At 39.8% G+C, this 21,930-nt stretch overlaps 1 protein-coding gene across 7 annotated transcripts in view; it reads right to left on the reverse strand.

The window, feature by feature from the left end:
* LOC103474703 (muscleblind-like protein 1) overlaps nt 1–21,930 on the reverse strand; it is a 76,553-nt gene that overhangs the window by 11,740 nt on the left and 42,883 nt on the right. For 3 of the 7 annotated variants that reach the window (XM_081614180.1, XM_081614181.1, XM_081614179.1), the window contains exons 3-7: nt 14,028–14,198; nt 8,095–8,322; nt 3,579–3,818; nt 1,451–1,504; nt 589–739 (exon numbers count right to left, since the gene is read on the reverse strand). In XM_081614180.1, coding sequence (XP_081470306.1) covers nt 589–739; nt 1,451–1,504; nt 3,579–3,818; nt 8,095–8,322; nt 14,028–14,198 — 844 coding nt within the window. The remainder of the gene's footprint in view (nt 1–588; nt 740–1,450; nt 1,505–3,578; nt 3,819–8,094; nt 8,323–14,027; nt 14,199–21,930) is intronic. The other 4 variants (XM_081614186.1, XM_081614183.1, XM_081614185.1 and 1 more) reach the window with 2 other exon arrangements.

The following is a 21,930-nucleotide window of genomic DNA, read 5'->3' on the forward strand; positions in this document are numbered from 1 at the left end:
AACTGTCAGAAGCAGAACACAAAACAAGTCGGGGCTTTAGTGAAGGTTCACCTGCTGGCGGTAGATTGACCCAAAACAATGAAAGGCTTTATACCAACACATATTTATTTATTTTCTTTCGAATGGCTCTGGCCAAGTCCTGACTTGAACCTCACTGATCATCTGTGCCTCAACTTGAAAATCAATGCTCTCTCTATTAAATATGACTGAGCTCTGGATACAAAAAGGTCAAATAGTTCCAGTCTGGCTTTTCAGCTTTTTTTTTTTTTTTTCAAATATTTCCTCATTTTCATTCCACTTCACAATAATTCACTAGTTTGTGTTGGACTTACAAATTGAGGTTTCTGAATATTACATGACAACATTTGAAAAAAAAAAAAGTTCAAGGTGTGTGAATACGTGGCTAAAGCACTGTATGCAGTAAAGATCATGCAAGTTGTTTAGCATGACACAGACGCACACAAAAAAACACACATTCAGCCATTCTTTAGTGATGCTAAAATATACATCCAGGAGTGATTGAGTAGCCTGCATTATGATGATATTTAAATATATGTATATATGTATATTTAAAAAACAAGGTCCTACCTGATGGTATGAAGGCAGTCTGCTGCTGAAACTGCATGTTGGCCAGGGCCTGTTGGTACTGGAAAACGCCAGCATTGAACATAGTGTTGGCACCGTTGGCTTTTTCAAGTGCAGGTCTCTTTGGTAAAGGAGGCAAGACGGGAGGGAGCCCCTGATCAGGGGGACGACACCAGAAGAACGGGACGGGAGAAGGGAGAGGCAAACAAAGAGTGGCGACAGCGAGAGTCAGATGAGAGAGAAGAAGAGAACTTCATTAGAAAGCAAAGTTTTCACCTTGCTACAGCAAATACAAATAAAACGAAGTAGCAGCGAGCTGCTTTAAAGTTAGAGCAGCACGTGATGTGGTGCTATCGAGCTACATCAGCAACACTGGCAATAAACATGGCTACATGACTGGCACTAAACAGCTTGTAAAGGATAAGACATAATTTTATATACAGTATATATGAACATTGATAGTACAAGATCTAGTTCTCATTATCGGTCAGCGAAGAGAAATAAGATATTTAGCGTGGGACATGTTAATATTGTTATGACATCTTTCTCAACAATTATTCATGCAAAATAAAAAAATCACACCAACATGCAAAGACTACCAAGACACTAATAAAAACCGCAACTGAAGGCTCACCAAAAGGCGATGAACTGAATTATGAGTTTTCATTTTTAGAATCAATCATTTTGTGGATCAAATAATTTCTGGTGTTTTGAACTTAATTTCTGGAGCGAGAAAGTTCTCTGTAAACAGAATCAAGGCGTCTCATGAGTTCATCCCCAATCGGCGCTCCCACAGTTTCATCAGTCAATGACATGTGTAACACCATGGCAACATGCCAAGCTAAAAGGTGAAAGGTCATAGTACCAGGTCAAAAGCTGCGTCGAGGGGTCGCTTCAGCGATTTGACAGCCGACTGAGTCTTAATTAGCAGGCAGCGAGCGTGTGATGCGGCAATGGGCCAATGGGGTTCAAGCGCAATAACATAAACCAGCAAGCGAAGGGGCATCATGGGGAGGAGGGGGAACAGCAGTGCAGTGTGGGTCGGAAAACAAACAAACAAACAAACAAAAAAATAAACAAATCATTTGAATGCAATATACACCACTTACAAGACTACAGCATGCGCATAGGGTTACTGGAATGAACACACGCCCGTTTACAGTTAGCGAGAAAATACATGTTCAAAAGATATTCCTGCTCAGACAAGAGGATCAGCTGACCTTCTTTTTTCAGTTCAATGAAGGGGAAAAGAAAAACTATCAGTCACTATCAATGCAGGTTTAACCAGAACAATATTTCGATGATAGTATTTGAAGCTGAAGTTTATTGACTGGGCTTTCAGAAGACTAGAGTCAATATTTCTCTGCTTAAGCCGCAAAACCCATCAGTTAACCCTCAAAGCCGAGGCTTCCTGCTCTGATCGCTGGTCATTATTTTATATACAATGTAGCGGCATTAGGTTTAGACACGACTGTGGAAAGAAACTGTTGTATTTTATTCTGCTGAATGATAAACCTAGTACTTTATTTTTGTCTTATTGTCTCCTAACAGTGTTTCCCTTTACCCACAGAAGAGTTGTAGCTAAACACACTCTATATTAACACAACTTTTTTGTTTGTCACGTCTGCTTTCACAAAACCTGCAGAAAACCTTAAAATCAACAATTATGGCAGTTATTAAGTTTCCGTCCGTCTGTCCGTCCGTCCGTCCGTCCGTCCGTCGTCAGTCAAAGGGTGAGACGTCGGGTAAAACTCGGACAAGTTGTCATTCCATCTCAGAGTGCCATTATAAGTTTAGTCAAGCTATGTTTTGATGCAGGACTTACTCTCGTTTTGCACCATGGTTGTATTTTTCTAAATCTTTCAGTGTGAAATTTTTCATCCGTCTTTATATACATCTTTATGGGTGCCCATAAGAGTGGTTGGCTGCGTTTATCTTTAATTTAGGGCCTTGTGACACATTATCGGCCAACGAAGTTCTTGTACCAATGACAATCTATTTGGCCTTATGCTCTAATCTTAATTAGGTACTTCAGTGTTTTATTTACTACAATGCATTAAACCTTATTAAGACACTGGAGGTTATTTACTGGCAACTTTAATCTGTGAGTTTTACATGGTTGGCCTATTGTGCTTTACATAACCTGCAGCCGCGTTAGTGTCTGTGATTTTGAATTTGAAATGAAAGCTTCATAACATATATAACATGTATAACATTTAAACATACAAACACATTTTATTTATTTTTTCTTAATTGGTGTAAAAGTCTAAGTTTCCAAGGCATAGAATTTTGGGTTGTTACTATCTGTAATCGTCAAACTTCCAAGTAATAAAGTCTTGAAATATTTCACTCTTTCCCTAACAATCTATATGCGAGTCTCACTTTCTACTCTTTTTTTTTCTTTCGATGATTAAACAGCAGTAAACACAATATTGTTTTTCTTTTAGGCATATGCAGGAACATCACAGCACGAGAGCTAATCCTCCTCTCTGGATTTACCTGCACAATGTCATTACAGCACTGAGCTAAGCAAAACTTTATTGTGTGTCCCTAGAGAAAGCAATCTCTGCATTGCAGAAACTACACCAATTTGAGCAGTAGTTTCCACACAGTTGTCCTCTCAGCAAAACATTTTTTTAGCACAGGCTAACTATTGACTGTGAGCAGCAAAATACACGGCTAATGAAGAAGCAGAACAAGGGCGAGTGAAGAGAGGAGCAGAAGGCTCAGTCACATGCTAGCACAGTCAAGTAAGCATGTGTCTTTAATTGCATAGTGAGTTATAGTTGTACACTGCAGAAATGATGGAGATTTTCATGAGTAGGATAGAAACGTCTTCCTCTGCACATAAGAGGTTCATCGGCATGTTTTGCTTGCTCCGAATTTCAAAATTTCACAAAGCAAATCAGGAATGAGCTGGGAATAGCTCTCTGAATTTATCTCTTCCATGCGCTCCTTTGCTTGGGCGGCGTCATTGTCGGACAGATACCTACCAAGGCTGCAGCGGCCGCGGCCTGGTTGACTTGGTGCTGGGCGGCTTTGATTTTGGCCTGCAGGTGAGCCGGGGGGTGAAAGTACTTGCACTTCTCCCTCGAGCAGCGGCCCTTTATGTAGTCCATGCACACAGTGACTGTGTTGTCGTTTGTGTCAATCATAGTGCTGTCTGACGGATGGGCGAAGCGGCAGTCGTTCTCCCCTCGAGTGCAGTTGCCTCGCTGGTATTCCCGGCAAACCTGGGCGACAAACAGAACAGGGAACATTTACACCGTCCTTCAACGTTAACATCGGGACAAGACGGCAGTGATTGAGCTGCTGCTCCTTTTACAGTGCCTTGCCAAAGGAGTTCACGTTTGTTGTAAACAACAGGTGCTCTCACCTGTTGTTTACAGGTACTCAGTTGGGTTGTGGTGTGGACTTGATTCATGATTTGATCTAAACCACTTCCTTGCATGTCTGGCTGTATGTTTACGCTCTTTGTCCTGTCTCAAGTCTTTCAAGTTCTGGTGGTCTTTAAAAAAAAACCCAAATTCATTACTTCCCTCATGGTTACATGGACTTTTCCAGTGTACCTGTCCTTGCAGCAGAACAACATGCCCGCTAGGGGAGAGGCATGCTCAGGGATCAGGATGATGATCAGCACCACTGAATTTGTACGGCAGAAAGTTATTTTTTAATTGGATCTGAACGAGGTAACTCCTCCCACTCTTTAGTGTCTGTCCTACCAGATTTGTTCAGAGCACCACAAACAACTTTCCTGTCAACAGATAACTCTCCGACGTGAGCTGCACACTCCTCTGAAACAATGCCTTCTTTGTTGCTTCCTGATTAGAAATGTTCTAGTTGACCTGCAAGTTTATGTGGACACCCATTTCTCTGTGACTTTGGAGTCGTGTCATATTCTGTGCCTTCTCAGATTGCAGATTAAACTGCGCTCTGTGAGACGTTCAATGCCTGGGATTTCATTGTAATCTCTAACGCTGCTTAGAGCTTCCTTACAACCTCAACGCCAATCTGTCTGGTGTGTTTTGTGATCTTTGTCATTCTAATTGTTCCCTAAATTTGTATAATCAGACTTTATAGAATGAACAGAGTTATACTGAGGTTAAATGACATACAGGACAACCATTTACTTCGAGGTGTTGGAGTAAAGGGGGTGGCTATAAATGCCCGATTACACTAATGAAAAAGAAAAAGAAAACACTAATTTGTAGTCTGTTACATGCAATTCCAATAAAATAAAATAAGAATTTGGTGGCAAAAGGACAAAATATGAAAAAAATTAGATGATCAATCTGACTTCAGAGCTTCACATCCCAGTAACCATCCAAACTCTGTGATGAACTTGTCCACTTCTGTTGATTGACACGCTGACTTTCATTTATTGAGCATTTTTGTTGTTGTTCCCGTGATGGACAGAAGGGGGCAGCATCTTCACGACCTCGGAAGGAAGCTAAGGAGGGATGTAATTGCTTCAGTATGAAATTTACTGGCTTAAGTGAGGCCCATGGGAAATATGCGGCTGGTTAGGCTCTGGGGAGGCTTTAACTGACGCAATCACCTGAATACACATAATAAATAACACAGAGAGACGCACAAAACCTGGACACACACACACACACACAAAAACATTTTCTCCGGTGACTCAAAGCAATGATTGACCCTAAAGAAGCATGTCTCCACCTGGCTGTTTTTCTAAGCTGCGTTTTCACCATTAGCCCTCGCAGAGTGAAACATACTTTCATGGCGGGTTGAACCAACCGACGTTTCTATGACGGCACAAGGCCTGTTTACACGTCTGTTGTCTGGAAAACAACTCTGACGAGACAACCCCCGTTCACCAACACCGACTGACGTTGAAGACTCACATTGCATCCGTCTTACTCCTCTTACCCTTGCTACACCTCCTTGGGTTTTCTGTTTTCTTTCTTAGTTTGTTTGTTGTTGTTTTAAAGCGAGATCGCCTTGTTGTCGGGCTGATGTTGGCGGGGCAGGCAGGCAGGCGAGGGAGAACAGAAGATATTAGCAGGGCTGATGAATAAAGAGTAAGCGACTGACAGATGGCGAGTGAGGAGACAGAGGTGCCGCCGAAAAAGATTAGAAGGCAAGAGACGACTAAACGATAACAGATTAGGCTTTCGGGGGTGGCAGGTGTGAGCCGGCGAGCGTCTCCTTACAGTTATACATTAGCAGGAGTTAAATCAGTAAAACTAATTCACTCCACAAACACACAAAGGGGCCCTTAATCATATTTTTGGCCCCATGGTAGCTGTCCCTGTGGGACATTTGCATCACCAGGGCTGCAGGTAAGGAACAAATGATTTAATGCACATGGAGATAATGATGTAGTGAAGCGGATTAGGAAGAGAAGTCTGAGAGACGACAAGGAAATATTTCTGAAGAAAACAGTCTGCAAGATTGTCTTCTAAAATTGGACCTTCTGCCAGCCACAATGAAATATCTACTGACTGGTATGAGAGGGGTTTTTTTTCCATTGGAATTTCTGGTATGTTTATTTTAGACGACACACTTTAGACTCTAAGTCAAGGCAGGCAAGTCTCTCACTAAGTTGTTTTTAAGAAATTCTGGTGTGAAAGTACAGAAACAAGCATGTTTTTTTTCTTCTTGTTTTTTTTTTACGTTAAATAAACAAGAATTATTGGCACTTGATTAAACTCATAAATACAGTGGAAAAGCTTGAATAAAGCCACATGATGGCTTCAACACGTTTCTTTGGGCTTATTCTAATAGCACAAAGTAGCACAAAACTGCAAAGCGGAAAAAATAAGTTTACCGTCATTTAAATGTGAAATTCTACCACTGTGTTTCATGGTTGGGAAAACTGGTTCAAAAAATTAGTTTCCAAACTTTTTGCTAAAGATCCAAAAAGTTCCTCTGACACAAACAGGTTCATTTTTTCCATGTCTCTTGCACTGCATCCAGGAAACTTTTAAACTGGACTCCTGTCTTTGAACAATGGCTCTCTTCTTCACACTTTTTTTTTTGTGGATGACTCAACGAAATGTTTTCCTATCAACAAATTCTCCCATTGCTGCTCTCTGCTATGCTCTTTGGTTAGCATGCTGCTATTTATGCACTAATGCTCTCAATCGGACCTTGGTGTGATCTGATTGTTGCACAGCTGTTCTGAGAAATACTCAAAAGCAGATCCTGTTTACAAAATGGGTAACTTATTGAGGGATTTGATTGCATTGGATTTCATTTAGGGTTGTCAGAGTGAAGAGGACAGAACAAAAACGCATGCCACAATCCTCCAAATCAGTTTGCAAAAGAAAATTAAATCAAGTGCGGTAATTCCCTTCCAATTCACAAACATCTAGCACTTTGTGTTGCATTCGACAAAAAAAAAAATCTGATAAAATACATTTATGTGCTATATGACAAAATGTAAAGATGTTTCAAGAGGTATTAATACTTTCCGTATTTTGCCACTTTTGCCTGTGAGATACCAACGTCAAGAAAACAGTTATAGACACAAGTGACACCATTTTAGCCTACAATCAAGCCTGACCACTCCTCTGTCCTTGACATCCAATCTGTGCCATTTCCTTTTCTGTTCTTGTTATCCTTGTCTGCGCAAGCCTCCAACCCTCCTCTGACGACCACAACAGGTCTGAGGATCGATTTCCGATCGCCCGCTCCATTTCTCTTTTCCCGTCATTAACCCAGTCCTCTGTGTCACACGTCGCCCGCCCGTCCACCGCAAGCCGGCGACTTGCTCGGCCTTGTCCCTCCTGCCCCCGTTAATTACCCCACCACCAAACATCACAAGTGCAAAATGCAAGCTTCCCGGCGTCCTCACACACCTCCTGCCTGCCCTCCAATGATTTGGCCATTATTCCGCTGCGAGTGTTTCCCCGAGTGCAGCTTACATAATGGATGAGATTGACTTGCCGTCCAATTAGCGAGCAAGGGGAGGGGCGCTCATCAGGTTTCAAATAACTAATTGTTTTTCATCGAAGACGGGAAGTTTTTTTTTTTCTTTTTTACACAGGAACACACCTTTTCTGCCGAACAACTTGAGATTTTGCCAAACACAGTCGTCTGTAGCCTGTTAATTGGAACAAGTTTAATGTTTATCGAGAGATAATCTCATTAGTGTCGGTTTTTTTCCCCCTTTGCTTAATTCTTGGCAGTGACTGAATTATGATAATAAGGTGTAGTTACTGTGACAGAAACTGCACAGAAGATGCATAATTAAAGCCTACAAACAAAAATTGTTGAGGCAAGACTTTCCAACTCCTGCCTTTATTATTCAAAATAGGCGTCGGTCGACGTTTCAAAGCCTCGTCTGTTTGCGCAGCTTGGAAAAAAAGACAGAGAAAAAAAATAAGATCCTTGGCGGGCGCAACGTTTACTGGAGCTTTGCTAATTTATTTCCTAATCTGGGGCTGATTTGGGACTGACAAAATAATAACGCTAATCCTTTTCATCTGTGTGATCAACAGCTTGAAATATCTGGGGTTTTTTCTTTTCTTTTTGTCTTTTCACCTCCAGTCTGTCTGTCCTCATGAGCTTCTGTGCAGCGGCGGCGGCGGCGGCAGCAGGTACTGGAACGCTGGGGTTGCTGGTGACCAGTACGGGCGCGCTTGGCAAGATGTCGGCAGGCATCAAGCCGGGTGACACGGGTCCAAGGTAGGGGTTAAACGCAGCGGCTGCTGCTGCTGCGGCGGCGGCGTTGGCGTTCGTTGCAAGGCTGGGTGTGACTGAAAACATGGGCTGCACAACACAAAAAAGAAAAATAGATCAAATTAAGCAAAATCAACCAAAAACATACTTTCCAGATGTACAGCATTAATAGACCTTAAACTTTAATCACATGACGTCAACAGAATTGAATTTTATCTGATGGATTAACACCAAGTAGCACTAATGTAATCTGAATGGATTTTTTTTTATTTTTTTCTCCCCCCCCAAGTCTAAATTGGAAAAGTATGCGCATTTTAGCCTCTAAACCTAAATAAAACACATTACCACCACTTGATTCCAGTTGCTGGCATCTGCATAAATTCATCTCACTATAAATCCAGATGTTCTGTGAAGGTCTCAGAGGTTTTTGTCAGAGGACATCAGTGAACAAAAAAGGCGTTATATTATGGAAACCAAGGAACACGCCAGTCAGGTGAGGGAGAAAGTTGTGACGAAGTTTCAAGTCGAGTCGGGTTGGAAGGGCAAAACCCCGAGCTTTGAACACATGGTGAAAATGGAAACGCTTTGTGATATCTGCAAGCGCACCAAGATGTGGCGATCCAATCTTGGATCGCCACATCCAAGATTGGATCGCCAATCTTGGATGGGGGGGGGCTTTAATTAGATAGAAAAGGAAGAGGAGAAGCAGGAGAGTGGAAGAGGAACCACAAAACGACGTGTCGGGTACAGGGGCGGCGTACAGGATCGGGCTGGTATTACGGCTTTTCCTGTTACTGTATTAACCTAGTAAGATCACAGCATCGTGGTTCAAACCTTGACTCTTTGAGGCCACAAAATTATTAATTCCCCTTCAAACATATGTAATTCGTTGTCTTGACAGATCTGCAAAGGAATTTCATCCAGAGTGAGTCTTCCTCACTTCTCACTTACCAGACGATTAAAACTTATAATCATGTCCATAAATGTGCACAAGATGTAAAGTAAATAAAAAATACCTCTTTGATTATGAAAATGAAGATTCACTCTGGATTAAATTAAATTAGCTGGATCTGCCATGAGAAATTTAGGTACATGTTTGAGGTCAATTTGAATGTTTTCAGCAGTTAAAAAGCCTAGGTTTTGACTAGACCACTCTGGTATTCGGAAGTTAAGATGCCATCGTTTTTAATTGTCATGTAGATGAAACAAACAACCGTTTCTTTTTGATGGGGGATTTTATGACGTAAACAGGATTGTGCAGCTTTGGGGATTGTTTAGATTTTTATGAGCTGCTTGTTTTGTGGGCTAATTTTTGATTTTGTCATTAATTACATACAAACATAGGAGCTTAGTTTGTTATAAAAAAACGTAGCACTTCCACACCGCTAATGAAGTTCTTTTGTTTTAAAATTATGCTTCCAATTTCGTCTCTTTTCATCTATTTGATCCGTTGTTTCTATAACTTCAAAAATCACATCTGCATATGTGAAAGATGCTTCTACAAAGCACTGACCGATCAAGTCGAAAATACGTTGACACAAACTTTTTTCTGATTTATATTTGTATAAATTTTTTGATCACCCAGCGTCGCTTTCCTTCACTACTGTGTGTTTTATCTATAACAATGTCCCAACAACACTTAGTGACATTAGTGAAGATGTTTCAGACTGCGCGTACTGCAACGTGAATAAATAAAATCTGCAAGCGTTTGACAAATAAAGCACGTGTTGTCATCTTCTGTCTTTGATCGCAGCTTTCGTGGACTAGAGTCACACACATCGCAGCAGCAGTAATGATGGAAGTCAAGTCGTGAATCCGTGCGATGTGGGAGAGGCGCTTCTCTGCTCTGCCTGTTTGTGCTGTACAGGAATTTACTCGAGAAAACATCCTCCTCACATCTCCTTTCTACTCACAATCTTCCAAAACGGAGGCTGAGGCGTAAACAAGCTGACACGGAGCACCGAAAGTTTTCCCCGCACGCTCCTGACCTCGGCCCCCGAACCGAGGACTGTCAGCTGGGAGGACACGGTGAGTAATAGGGGAGCAGAAGCAGCCAGAGCTGGACAGCTACATTCTTCCTCGAAGCTGCCTCGCTGCTCTGCTTATTCTCAGAAAAGTAAGACACGATGTTTTGAAGCGTCTAATTCCTCCGGGTCCCCCCGCCGCTCAGGAATGCCTGAGGAGTCCAGATTTGGGTAGGTAGGACGTAGCTGAGATATCCGTTGGAGGTATTTGCAGCTGGAGCGGTGGGGGAAGACATGATGTCACTGCGAAAGGCTCACAGTCATGAGATTTTAATAATGCAGTGATGTCACGCAGCAAGGAGCTGTGACCTCTCTTATGGCCTTTTACGGAATGCCTCTTTATGTGATACCGCAGATTCTCTCTGGCCTAAAACCACTGAACTAAGCGAGAGGGAGGTGGAGGTGTTGATGTAATGAATGTATTTTCTCACGAAATACTTTCTGGTTGTATTCTCTGTAGGAACAGTAATGTGGTTATTTGCACTTTAAAACATTCAACCTTGCTACTATGGAGCCAAGTTGATTCTGTGTTGGCCTTGAGTTAAGGAGAACTAACTGCATTCTCTGTCTGGAGCTTATTCCGTGTGACATTTTAATATATGGGTGATCTTATTCTGTATTATAAAAAGGTGGAATGAAGCATCACTGTCAAATCAAATACATTTTGTTGCAAAAAAAACCCCAACATATTTTCAAACAGCTTTGGCCATTTGTAAAAACAGGCTAAAGTGAAGATTTTTTATTTTTTTTTGCAAAGTGTCTTCACACTTCACACGTCCAAATCCTCACTCTACATTTATCTGGTGCCAGTTTAAAAAACAAACAAACATAACCAAGCCTCACTGTGGGAATTATCACAATTCAACCAGTTTACGTTATTATTATTATTATTATTTTTCTTTTGAAATTGCATTTAACCCACTTTACATTTTTGAAGGAAAACGTTTCGCCTGTGTTCTCATCCAGGATAATTTGTTTCTGACTGAATGTGATTTTTGCTCGTTAAAATAATTCTCATGTAGTCTGTCCTGCCACTACCTAACAAATCGGCACACATAATATTTTGAAATCTAGTTTCGCATTTGGTTGACAGCTGAAAAAAACAATGTCGGCGGAGCTAAGATATTGTTAGATGAACTAATTTCAGGTTATGACAGCCAAAAACATCAAACCTTGTTCAGGTTTGGTAAAAAAAAACAAAAAAAAAAACAAAACCCACCAAGATTGAATTTATTTCCACACTTTTTCTGATTTTAAACAATAAACAAACAAATGCAATCAGTAAATAAATAATTGAAAAATATGTGTTCACCACATTGTGTCTGAATAATGAACTAAAACTGTCATATCAATTAATTCAATTGCATTTGGCTGTGAACAGAAAATTTACAATGTATTTTATTTGAATTGTATACGAGAGACAAAAACAAAATAGCACAAAACAAATCGCCACATTAGTTATTACCCCCAAGGCTATGCTGGCAGATATCCAGGTTAGAATAAATAGAAAGGACAAACACGGCCAAAATTAAAGATTTAGATTAGTCCTCGGAGGGAGGCTGGCAAACTTCCACTTTTTCATACGATCCTCCTAAAACGCATCTTAACTCAATAATCAGGTTTTAAGTAGGTAGTTTTGTCAGCTGGCTCAGGCTCGTCTGACTAGGAATGCTTCTAAAAAGTTGCATTAAAGTTTGTGGTGATAACAATAACTCAAGAGTTTACAGGTGGATTAAGTGCTGCCAATAAATGCCAATAAATGTAATGAGCAGAACCAGAGTCAGCCTCTTGAAATGTATGCTTCTCACTCACTCTGTTGGGTGACGCAGTAACACTGTATTCATTCAGTCTTTATTTTTTTCTTCTTCTTCTTTTCCAGAGCCCATCAACAAAATCTGAGAAACAAAGGCTGAAGAATTCATTGCAGGACTTAAAGAAGCAGTGGATCATCTTGGAACTGCAAAGCCTTTTGTGTTTTTTTTTCTTTTTTTTGTTTGTTTATGTCATGGTGAGAAAGTGTTGAAAAGAGAGCAGGAAGAAGACGGCCTGACAGGGAAGGACACAGCAGCAGAAGAAAAGCAGTAAGTGAAAGAGGCAGGAAGAGATAAAGGGACAGAGGAAAAAGGCGGGCAGGCAGGTAAAGTAAAGGTAATGGAATGTCAGCAGACCTTTAGACTTAGCCTACAAAGAAAAGTTAAAAAGAGAGCTTGTCGTGTGTAAAAGGAACAAAGGTGGGCGCCCTTTTTTTCCCCCCAGACTTTAGATTTCCTCCTTCCTTCCTCCTTTTTCTTCTGAGTATGCAGTTCGATTCTCTATCCCAACATCTCTTGAACCGTTTTTCTTTTCCTGTGCTCCCACAACCACCACTTGTCTCATCTGTGTCAAAAAAAAGTGCTTTCATTTCACTCGTGAAACTGTCCAGAGGGTGAGGTAATAGGGATCCATTACATCTGGCAGTGAGTGATGGGACTCATAATACTTTTTATTAGACAGTTAGCATCGACAGATAGTTCATATTATGTTGTTACAGGGCCGCAGCACCGTAGCGCTAATTCGTTTTGCTTGTTTGAGCAGCTCCTCGGTTCTTTTATCCCGCCGCACACCCCGTCTTTTGTTTTTTTAAAAAAAAGACCAGCTAGGGTCCAAATGTGAAGAAATGAAACGCTTTGCACCGCTCTCATGAACATGAAACACGTATTCTTTATAATACAGATTCATTACACGTATTTGCAAAATAATTTGTATGAACTTTGGAAAAAAAAGGGTGATACTTTGTAAGGACAGAGAAAGTAAGTTATTTCTTGCTGTGGTGTTATGCGGTTTAAAAAAAAATCTTAGTCATCAACTAACCATCTGGAAGAGCAATGCTCTCTCCACACTCCCTCTGTGTGTCCCAAGTGGTCAAATATTTCTGGAATATCACTCCCTTTAAGCACTCCACATGCTGAGGTGAGGCTGTCTTCACCAGTCCAAAGAGGTTAGTGCAGTATAGGGCTTTGTCATAATGAGAATTATCTTCTGGAAGGGGCTTTTATATGCTGTTTGTGTCATTTTTGTTGCACTGGCACATATATCTGATATAGGGGTAACTCTAAATTGCTATGGTAAAATAATTTTAATTAATATTATGCTTTTCAATCAACTCCAGTACGGTTCTTATTCAGCTGCTTCACTTGCTGTAGAGCAAAACTGGCAAAAGCAAAACAATAAAAATACAAATTTTAATTGTTTTAGAACTTCATCAAAAACTATATAAGTATGTTTTTGTAATTGTATTATTGCTGGATTTTTCTTTCATCTTGTAAGCTGTTTTATAATATTGTTTTATCTTAAATGCATCATTTTCTCCTTACAGCACAAAAAAGTGACTTTGGATGGTTTCAGAGACTTTTTTTTTGCTTATTTTTAGGGATTATTTTCTCACCTTTTCAGTGAATTCACATTTCAACAGGGTTATTTTTGATCCAAGTAATGGTTTTCAGGTATATATATATATATATATATATATATATATGTAAAAAGATTCTGGTCATTGGTTGATTTAATGATCCTGTCATTTTGCTCATTAGTTAGATCAGTCATTAGTAGCTACAAATGTCAGTAAATGCTCTACATGCCTCAAAGAAAAAGTAAATCCTGTCTCTGTTATGCACTTATATATATATATATATATATATATATATATATATATATATATAAAATATATATAAAATATTTTTTAATTTGCAAATATTGAAACTTTTGAAGTCATGGAAACATGCTTATTCTCACTACTGGTTGTAGCTGTGCTCCGGGGATCATGGCGTTGGCGAGCTGCATCTGTTGGGCCAACATGGCCATGTTTTTCTGCTGAATTAGATTGTTCCTTCCGTTGATCTCCAGCTGTGTCTTTAGGTGGGGAGGAGGGTGCAGGTACTTGCAGTTCTCCCTGGAGCAGCGTCCCTGGTTGGGTGGGAGAGAGAGGAACGAGGTATGAGAAAAAGAGGGAGGAGGAGGGGCGAGGAGGATGAAGACAAATGTATGGCCGACTGGAAAACTCTGTTGTGTAATTGCAGCTAAGTATCACAAGGAAAAACCCTTGACTCAAGCTGTTGCAACACTTTAACAGAGATTTTAACCTAAGTTATCATTAAAAAGCAAATCAGGGCTGTCTTCTTCTTATATATATATATATATATATATATATATATATATATATATATATATATATATATAGTTTTTTTTACAAAGATAACTGGCCTGACTTAGCTCTTTTTCTGTTTTGTCTATGAGAATAAAAAAAGTGTCTTTGGGTGATTTCACAGATCCTGCTTGCTTATATTTTGGTGATTTTTTTTTTTTTTTTATGTAATAAAACGATTCAAAGCCAAACTAGACATAATGAAACATGTCAACATAGAAAAATCAGGTGATTTTAATATATTTTTTTAATTAACAGTTTTCAAAATTATGAATTGTTTTACTCTTTCAGCCTTCATCAGTACCTGAAAAGGAGGGAAAATAGGAGGAGAGGTTCACATAGATAAATGTTAGAGATTTCTTAGAGGTTTCTGTTAAACATTTTTGCCTTTTCTTAAGTTGCAGTCAGAATTATCAATCTGTTTTACTGATTTAATGTGATCAGAACAAAGTCGCGAATAATTGTGAAGTAGAAAAAAATGATACATTGCTTTCTTTATTTTTTTCACTACTAAAGAGACCTAAAAACGTGCTGAGCGTTTAAATTCAGCTCACTTTCTGGAATAACATTTAGCTGCAATTTCAGCTACAAAGTCCATGGTAGTATTTTGCACATCAGTCACTGGAAAGCAGCTCAGGTTTAGTCAGACGGAGAGCATCTCTGAACAGCTATTTTCTCCTCTGGTTATATATTCTCAGTCAGATTAGGTTCTGAGTATTATCTGACGCATGAATATGTTTGATTGAAATTATTACATTGGAACTGTGTGAGTATCTTTAGCGTTGTGGTCCTACCCTGTACTTAGCTCCATCCGTCTTCCCATCAACTCTCTGTTCTTGCTAAAGAAAGACATCGCTCTAGCATGGGATTGCTACTATTATGTTACACTGAAAGATGCTCTGCTCAGGCTGATGAAGTCTTAGTTTTCCACCACAAAGCACTTTGTGTGCAGCCCAGAAAGTTTAGCTTTCATTTCATGTGATCAAAACTCATTCCTCTGGATCAGTGTTTCTCAATCTTTTTTGGGCCAGCGCCCCCCTAGCCCTTATCCAGGTCCTTCACCGCCCCCCCACCAAAATATTTGTAGGTTACTTTGCACTGACAATTATTTTACTATTAATGTTACTATCACTATTGTAGGTGTTTTGAATCGGCACACCGATTATACTTTCCCGTACACTTCAGCGCACCTTACGCTCCTTCACCTCGCGCACATAACGGGGTAAATGTAGCGCGATGCAGGGCGGTCGGGAAACATATCGGGCGGTCGGGAAACATATCGATGGGGAAAAGGCAGACTTTTAAAACAACGGAAACTATTTCGGTATTCTGATTATTGAAATTTAAAAGTGCTGCGGTACCGTTGTTCCATCAAACCCGTTTCACGTCGGACCACTTACAGCACCGGTGTTAACGCTATAAAATGAACGCCCTCTATCGTGGTATCACTCATGGAGGGATTTCTTTATTTAAATGGGTTCATTTTTCAGAAGGATACAAAGTCAGGATATCGTGATTTTAATAATTACATGTTTATTAGAGCAATTTTCTGTTGTCCTTCCATGGTAGCGGGCAGCTTTCAAACGAAAATAAAACATTTTTTAATATAAATTGCTGCTTTGACATGATCACAGAACTGCAAAAACATATGTAGCCTACATAAATACCAGACAAAGTGAATCACAGCACCGTCATCAGCCGGTGTAACGCTGAACTGATGCGGAGCGGAGCTGCGCCATGAAGCTACAAACACTGAATAGAAGAAGAGCTGCCATCGATACAGCTGCAGCCAAGCATGATTTAATGTTACACAATACAGTTTTACCAAGTTGCTCAAAGTCTAAACTGGTAATGTTCTGGATTTAAGGTGTAAAGTTTACCACTCGACCAAACGCCCCCCAAAGGCATCCCAGCGCCCCCGCTTTGTAAAAATGTCCGCCAGCGCCCCCTGCCGTCCTCTGAACGCCCCCTGGGGGGCGGTACCACCCACGTTGAGAACCGCTACTCTAGATGTTTGATGTGTCCCCTACATAGAGTTATTACAAACTTTAAATTGATGTTTAATCACTTTCAGGTTTTGGATTTTGCCACTTCTCCATAAAGACCAAGTCAGTGGGGTGTGCAACCTGTCAACAAATTGTCCCACCTGGACAACAGACCACTTTTCCTCATTTCATTTAAAGACAAAAGTAAGGGAAGTGAATACAAAAGCTTTCCACACTGTTCAGATGTTTATTAGTAAACATTTTTTGAAGTTTAAAGAAGGGGTGGTGGTCCATAATATATGGACTTAAAATTTGAAGGTAATGTTGCAATAACGGTAAACGACACAACAAAAACTATTTATTACTTCTCTTTTGGGCAACTGTATGGCAGTCGCAGTGTGACGACAATCACGGCATCACAAACACAAACACAAATACTGCTCTTGGTAAACATTTGTAATATTCTTCTTTAGAGTTAAAATGAAGTGTGATTTGTGCCATTAAGCTGCACATAGTAACTGCACTTAAACAAGTATTAATATGAATAATAATTCATATTATTATGAGTTATAATAATATTGTTCGGAGAATTCCGGACAATTGTTAGGATTGTCCGTATTGTCAATTCTGACAATACGGATTTTAAACGTTGTCATGATAAACTTTTTATCATGACAACGTTAAATCAGAATTCTTATCATATGATAAATGTCAAACGATGTGATAAATTCCCACCCCTACATTAAAAGCAGTTCACCAAAAGTTAACCAGGTTGCCAAATGTTACGCACATCAAACAAAAGTTGTGTTTGTGGTTTGTGTTGAAAAATCTTTGTTTGTGCCTCCATAATTTTAAAGATAGGGTAAGTATAAAAGAAAAATAAATGTCTCAGGTGTATCGTTTTTCTTCTACTTAGGAAATATGTGCTACCTAAGTCAGTACTGATAACATACCAATAAAATACATAAGTTTCTGATGCAATTGGTAGAAGAATCAAACAGACAGCGAACCGCCACTTTGATTCAGTTCTGCCTCTTTGGCTTAAATCAAAAGAAAAAGTATTGTCGTAATATTGCGTCCTAATCCCCCTTTACTTTACCGCCCTTGAGACTGCCGGATGTGTTGCGAAAGCTCCATAAGTGACTATTGATTTCCTCCTGAATTAACCAAATTAGTTATGTGTCAATATTTGAGATCATTGTGCAAAAGAACAGGCTGGAGAACTGATGCAGGATCAATACATGATTGAAGCCTTCTGTGAGAGTGGCAAACACAAGCACACATAACAGCAGTCTAATATTATTCCAGTGTCTATAGACAGAGCAGTGTGTGTGTGCGTGTGTGTGTGTGTGTGTGTTTGTGTGCGTGTCTGGGTGCTTGCTGCTGTGGGTGATTATATTCATCCAGCAGCCTAAGGGGACAAGGAGAGAGTGTAATTTACACTCTCATAATGCCGGCTCCTTCAAATACTCCCCCAGATAGCTGTAATATCTTAGATGTCTCCTCCTCTTTTTCTTTTTGACTCTCCCTTTTTCTCTCTCTCACTCTCTCTCTTCCTCTCTCTCTCTCATTGTTCCCATCTTTCTGCTTCAATCGCTTCAATATTCTAAGCCCGGTGCTGATATTTACTCTCATCATGACTACAGAGCAGAGCAGCTGCAGTGCTGCTGTGATCTGTTCAGGTAAACGTGGAGAAGGCACACAGCAGAAAGTCACGCTGCTCTCCTTCTTTCTTCCTTTGGCTACCTCATCAGAATGCGCCGACTAGCCTCTCCTAGCATTACTGATTTTTTTCTTCTTTTTTTTTAAGTAAAAGTATTTCAAAGAAAGATCCAGGGGAGGAGTGGGAGAGGGAGGGGGGGCGAGCCCTGACAACACTGCAGTGCCACCTCTCATGGGGAATTATGGGCCCGCTGCTTTATCTAGGTGAGATTACCTGCTGCTCACTGCGACCCGCTGCAACACCTGCTTTCCACAGTCTAACACATCCACTCTTCCAGCTCCTCTTTTATTCCTGACGCTTCTCCTCTTTCTCACCCCCACCCTTCCTGTTTCATCTCACTCCATCTCTCCCTTATCTGCGCCTCAGATTTCCTCGTGCCGGCTGTTCTGCCTGGTGACAGACTTCGCATTGGAGAGCGGCAGAGTGCTGGGGGGTACCTCCGACATTTCCATTGGCCGGCGCTGAGACGGGAACGGTATTCCGAGCCTGCCTCCTGGCCTCGAAGCACACATCATCAGAGCTCTGAGTCCGGTTCATCCCCGTGTGTTACTGTGACTATTGATCAGGGGGTAATTGGTTAATGTCTTTTGATTTTCAAAGTACATTCCCTCTGGCAGACTACACTTAAGCATGTCATCTCCTGGGTGTGTTTGTCGGCGGGTATCACTGTTACATAAAGTCTCAGCCGTTAAGAGTTTAGCAGGTTTGAAGCACTCATTTTATTTAAAGAATCATGATGAAAAATAACTACTCAGGACATTGAGAGTGACGAAGCTCACCAAAAATAAAATAAAAAAAATACATATATGTACATATCTGTTTGTTCTTAAATAATCATTTGGGCATGTCCAAATCAAAAGGGAAAGTTTAAGTAAAGTGAATGTCATAAATTATAGCACTGAATAATGAAATCTGAAATTAATTGATCATTTTTATAGTTTCTTTGACACGGAGCACAATTGCATATTTTAAACAGTAACCGTGGCTTGTAAAGTAAATTGCCCATGTTTCAGATCAAATTCTTTGACTGGAGGCCAGAACACATACGTTCATGATGTGATCATTAAATGAGTTAAACACATGTTTAAGAAAATGTTTTGTTTTATGGTTTTGACACTTCTGGACTTCCATACTTAAAGGACAATCAAAGGTTCCTTTTTGTAAAGGAAGTTAAAGATGCAGATATTTAATGATAACATGATCAGAGTGAAGTGAAATTGTAATTGCATTGTTCTGATTAAATTAATAAATAAAATAAATTAAAAAAACAGTTTGATAAAATAAATAAGAATTGTTCTCCCTAAAAATATCTGCATGCAGCACATAATTCAGAAATTTGTTTCATCGCAAACTGTTTGTAAAAACTGTTAAATAATTTAAACTGAAGTTGAGGAGGTGCAGCTGCCTTTAAATTAAAAACTTAAGGATGACAAAAAATATATCTGCACAAATACAGTTCTTAATCTACACTATCACAGCAGCTGACTCTTTAGCTCTTCTAAAAAACAGATTGAAAGGCTCCTTTAGTTTTAGATTTGAGGAAACATCCATCCATCCATCCATCCATCCATCCATCCATCCATCCATCCATCCATCCATCCATCCATCCATCCATCCATCCATCCATCCATCCATCCATCCATCCATCCATCCATCCATCCATCCATCCATCCATCCATCCATCCATCCCTCCATCCATCCATCCATCCATCCAGTTACAAAAGAAACACACCCCGTTTCAAAAACCAGATATGTTTCTCCCACACAATCCTCAGTTCATTCTGGTGACCTCAGTCACTCTAAGGTCAGAAAGTAGAATCCCTGCAGGGCAAAGGTCAGCAACTCCAGTCCTCAAGTGCCACCATCCTGGATTCCTGCTCCAACACACCTGAATCAAAAGGCAAAATTCTCTAGTTGGCAAGTCAGCAGGTTTTGCAAAGGCATGTTCGTTAACTATTCATTTGGTTCGGGTGTGTTGGAGCAGGGATGCAACTAAAACTGGAGGACAGGAGCTGCTGACCTCTGATCCTGGGGCCCTTTTCCAGTATAAAGCATGGCCATGGCCAGATACACCAACCGCCTCAGCTGACTCATTTCACTATAGAAGAGAAGTAGCTCCACTTGAAGCTAAGGATTCACATCTACTTACCATATGTAAATGTTGGAAAATTGGACCAATAAGTTGAGAATTTAAGGTTTTGCCTCATCTGTCTCTTTGGTGTTCAACAACTTTAACTTCTACAAAAAAAGTGTGTGTGTATATATATTGAGCAGAGAATGATCTATTTATGATAAAATTTTATTTTCTGTCTGCTCAGTTTTACAGAACTTTTCCAGTCTTCTGGTCCCACTGGGCTGTTGAAGTTGTCCCAGTTGATGGCATAAAATATTAAAATAGGCATGTTGGTTTTAATAAATATATATTTTAAAAAAAATTTAATTAAAAACATTTTCAACTTGTTTTGTTTTCTGTTATGCCTTGTCCTTTAGATGCTTGACAGTCATTAGAAATGTATGAACAGCTCTGCTAAGCTACATTTCATGGTTTTCCGTGGCTTAACTCAGATTATTGCTTGAATTTGCAGCTCAAAAAATCTGGAATATTTGAATGCCCCTTCAGGTTTAACTGTTATTTGTGACTGTGCTGCTGTCTGAGCATGCAGTTATGGCAGATGGTAATGCCCAGGTGTTTTCCTGTCCCTTCTCTGTCCTTTTCTCCCCCTGTTTAGACAGTGTCAGTGAAGGTTAATGGTGAACCTGTCTGATCTGAAGTCACAGTTCCTCTCAGGTTTGTTAACTGCCAGACTTTACTTAAGCTGACTCTGTTCTGCCTTCAGCTGTCTGCCTGTTGTCCCGTGACACACTAATGTGCCAACAGGCCACTTGCAACTGTCTTTCACACATTATCCCGACTGCTCTATCTCCTCGTCGTCTCCTCTTATCACATTGCCTACTTTCTGTCTGTTTCCTGCTTCAGGTAGGGTCCCTGAAAATGGAGAGAAGCTAAAGGAGCAAACTTGTGATTTGTTTTTTTAAGCTATTTTGTCATTGTCCTTCACAATAAGGTATTGTCCTCCCAGAGCAAGCAAGACGAGTTTCAGGTCAAACTATTTAATTTAGAATTAATCTAAAAATGAATTTTTGATGCAACAAGACCTTAAACACTTTCTATAAGAGATTTATTTATTTCCACTAATTTTTTGCTTAAGCATGAGCAGCATTACTTTGCTCATTTAGTTGAGATGTCAGTAAAATAAAAGAACATTTGTAAAAAAAATATGTCAAATATAGAAGAAAGAGGTTAAAAAAATGCAATTTTCATATCAAATTCCAATCTAGATGACCTGACAAATTTGTATATGTTACTTCAAGGTTTAAAGTTTATCTCTTAATATAAAAAAAAAAATCTTGATTTTTCAGTAAAGAAGATGTAAAATTACATGTCAATGGCATTAAAACTAACCAAGTGTCTCAATGTTAAGGGGTTCTTATAAGTATCTAGGTTCTTCTGAATGTCACCTGCATAATTGCTTTTGTTTTTAGAAGTTTAGGAAAAAAGCATGTAGAAGGAGGACGTGCAAATAAAAAAAAAACATCCAACCAGAACAAGAACAAGCAACTGAAAACAGTATCATGGTGCAGCCATTGTATAAAACTTCACATCTTAATGTAAACACGAATCTAAACTGATGAGTGCTGAAGGGAATACTGAAGAACAAAGTCGACACTGCGACCCCTTTTTGAACTATATTATTGCCGCCTGAAAGAAAGTATTTCTAAAATTAC

This window comes from Poecilia reticulata, chromosome 13 (genome assembly GCF_904066995.2).
Source record: "Poecilia reticulata chromosome 13, P_reticulata-male-v2, whole genome shotgun sequence".
NCBI classification, from domain to species: domain Eukaryota; kingdom Metazoa; phylum Chordata; class Actinopteri; order Cyprinodontiformes; family Poeciliidae; genus Poecilia; species Poecilia reticulata.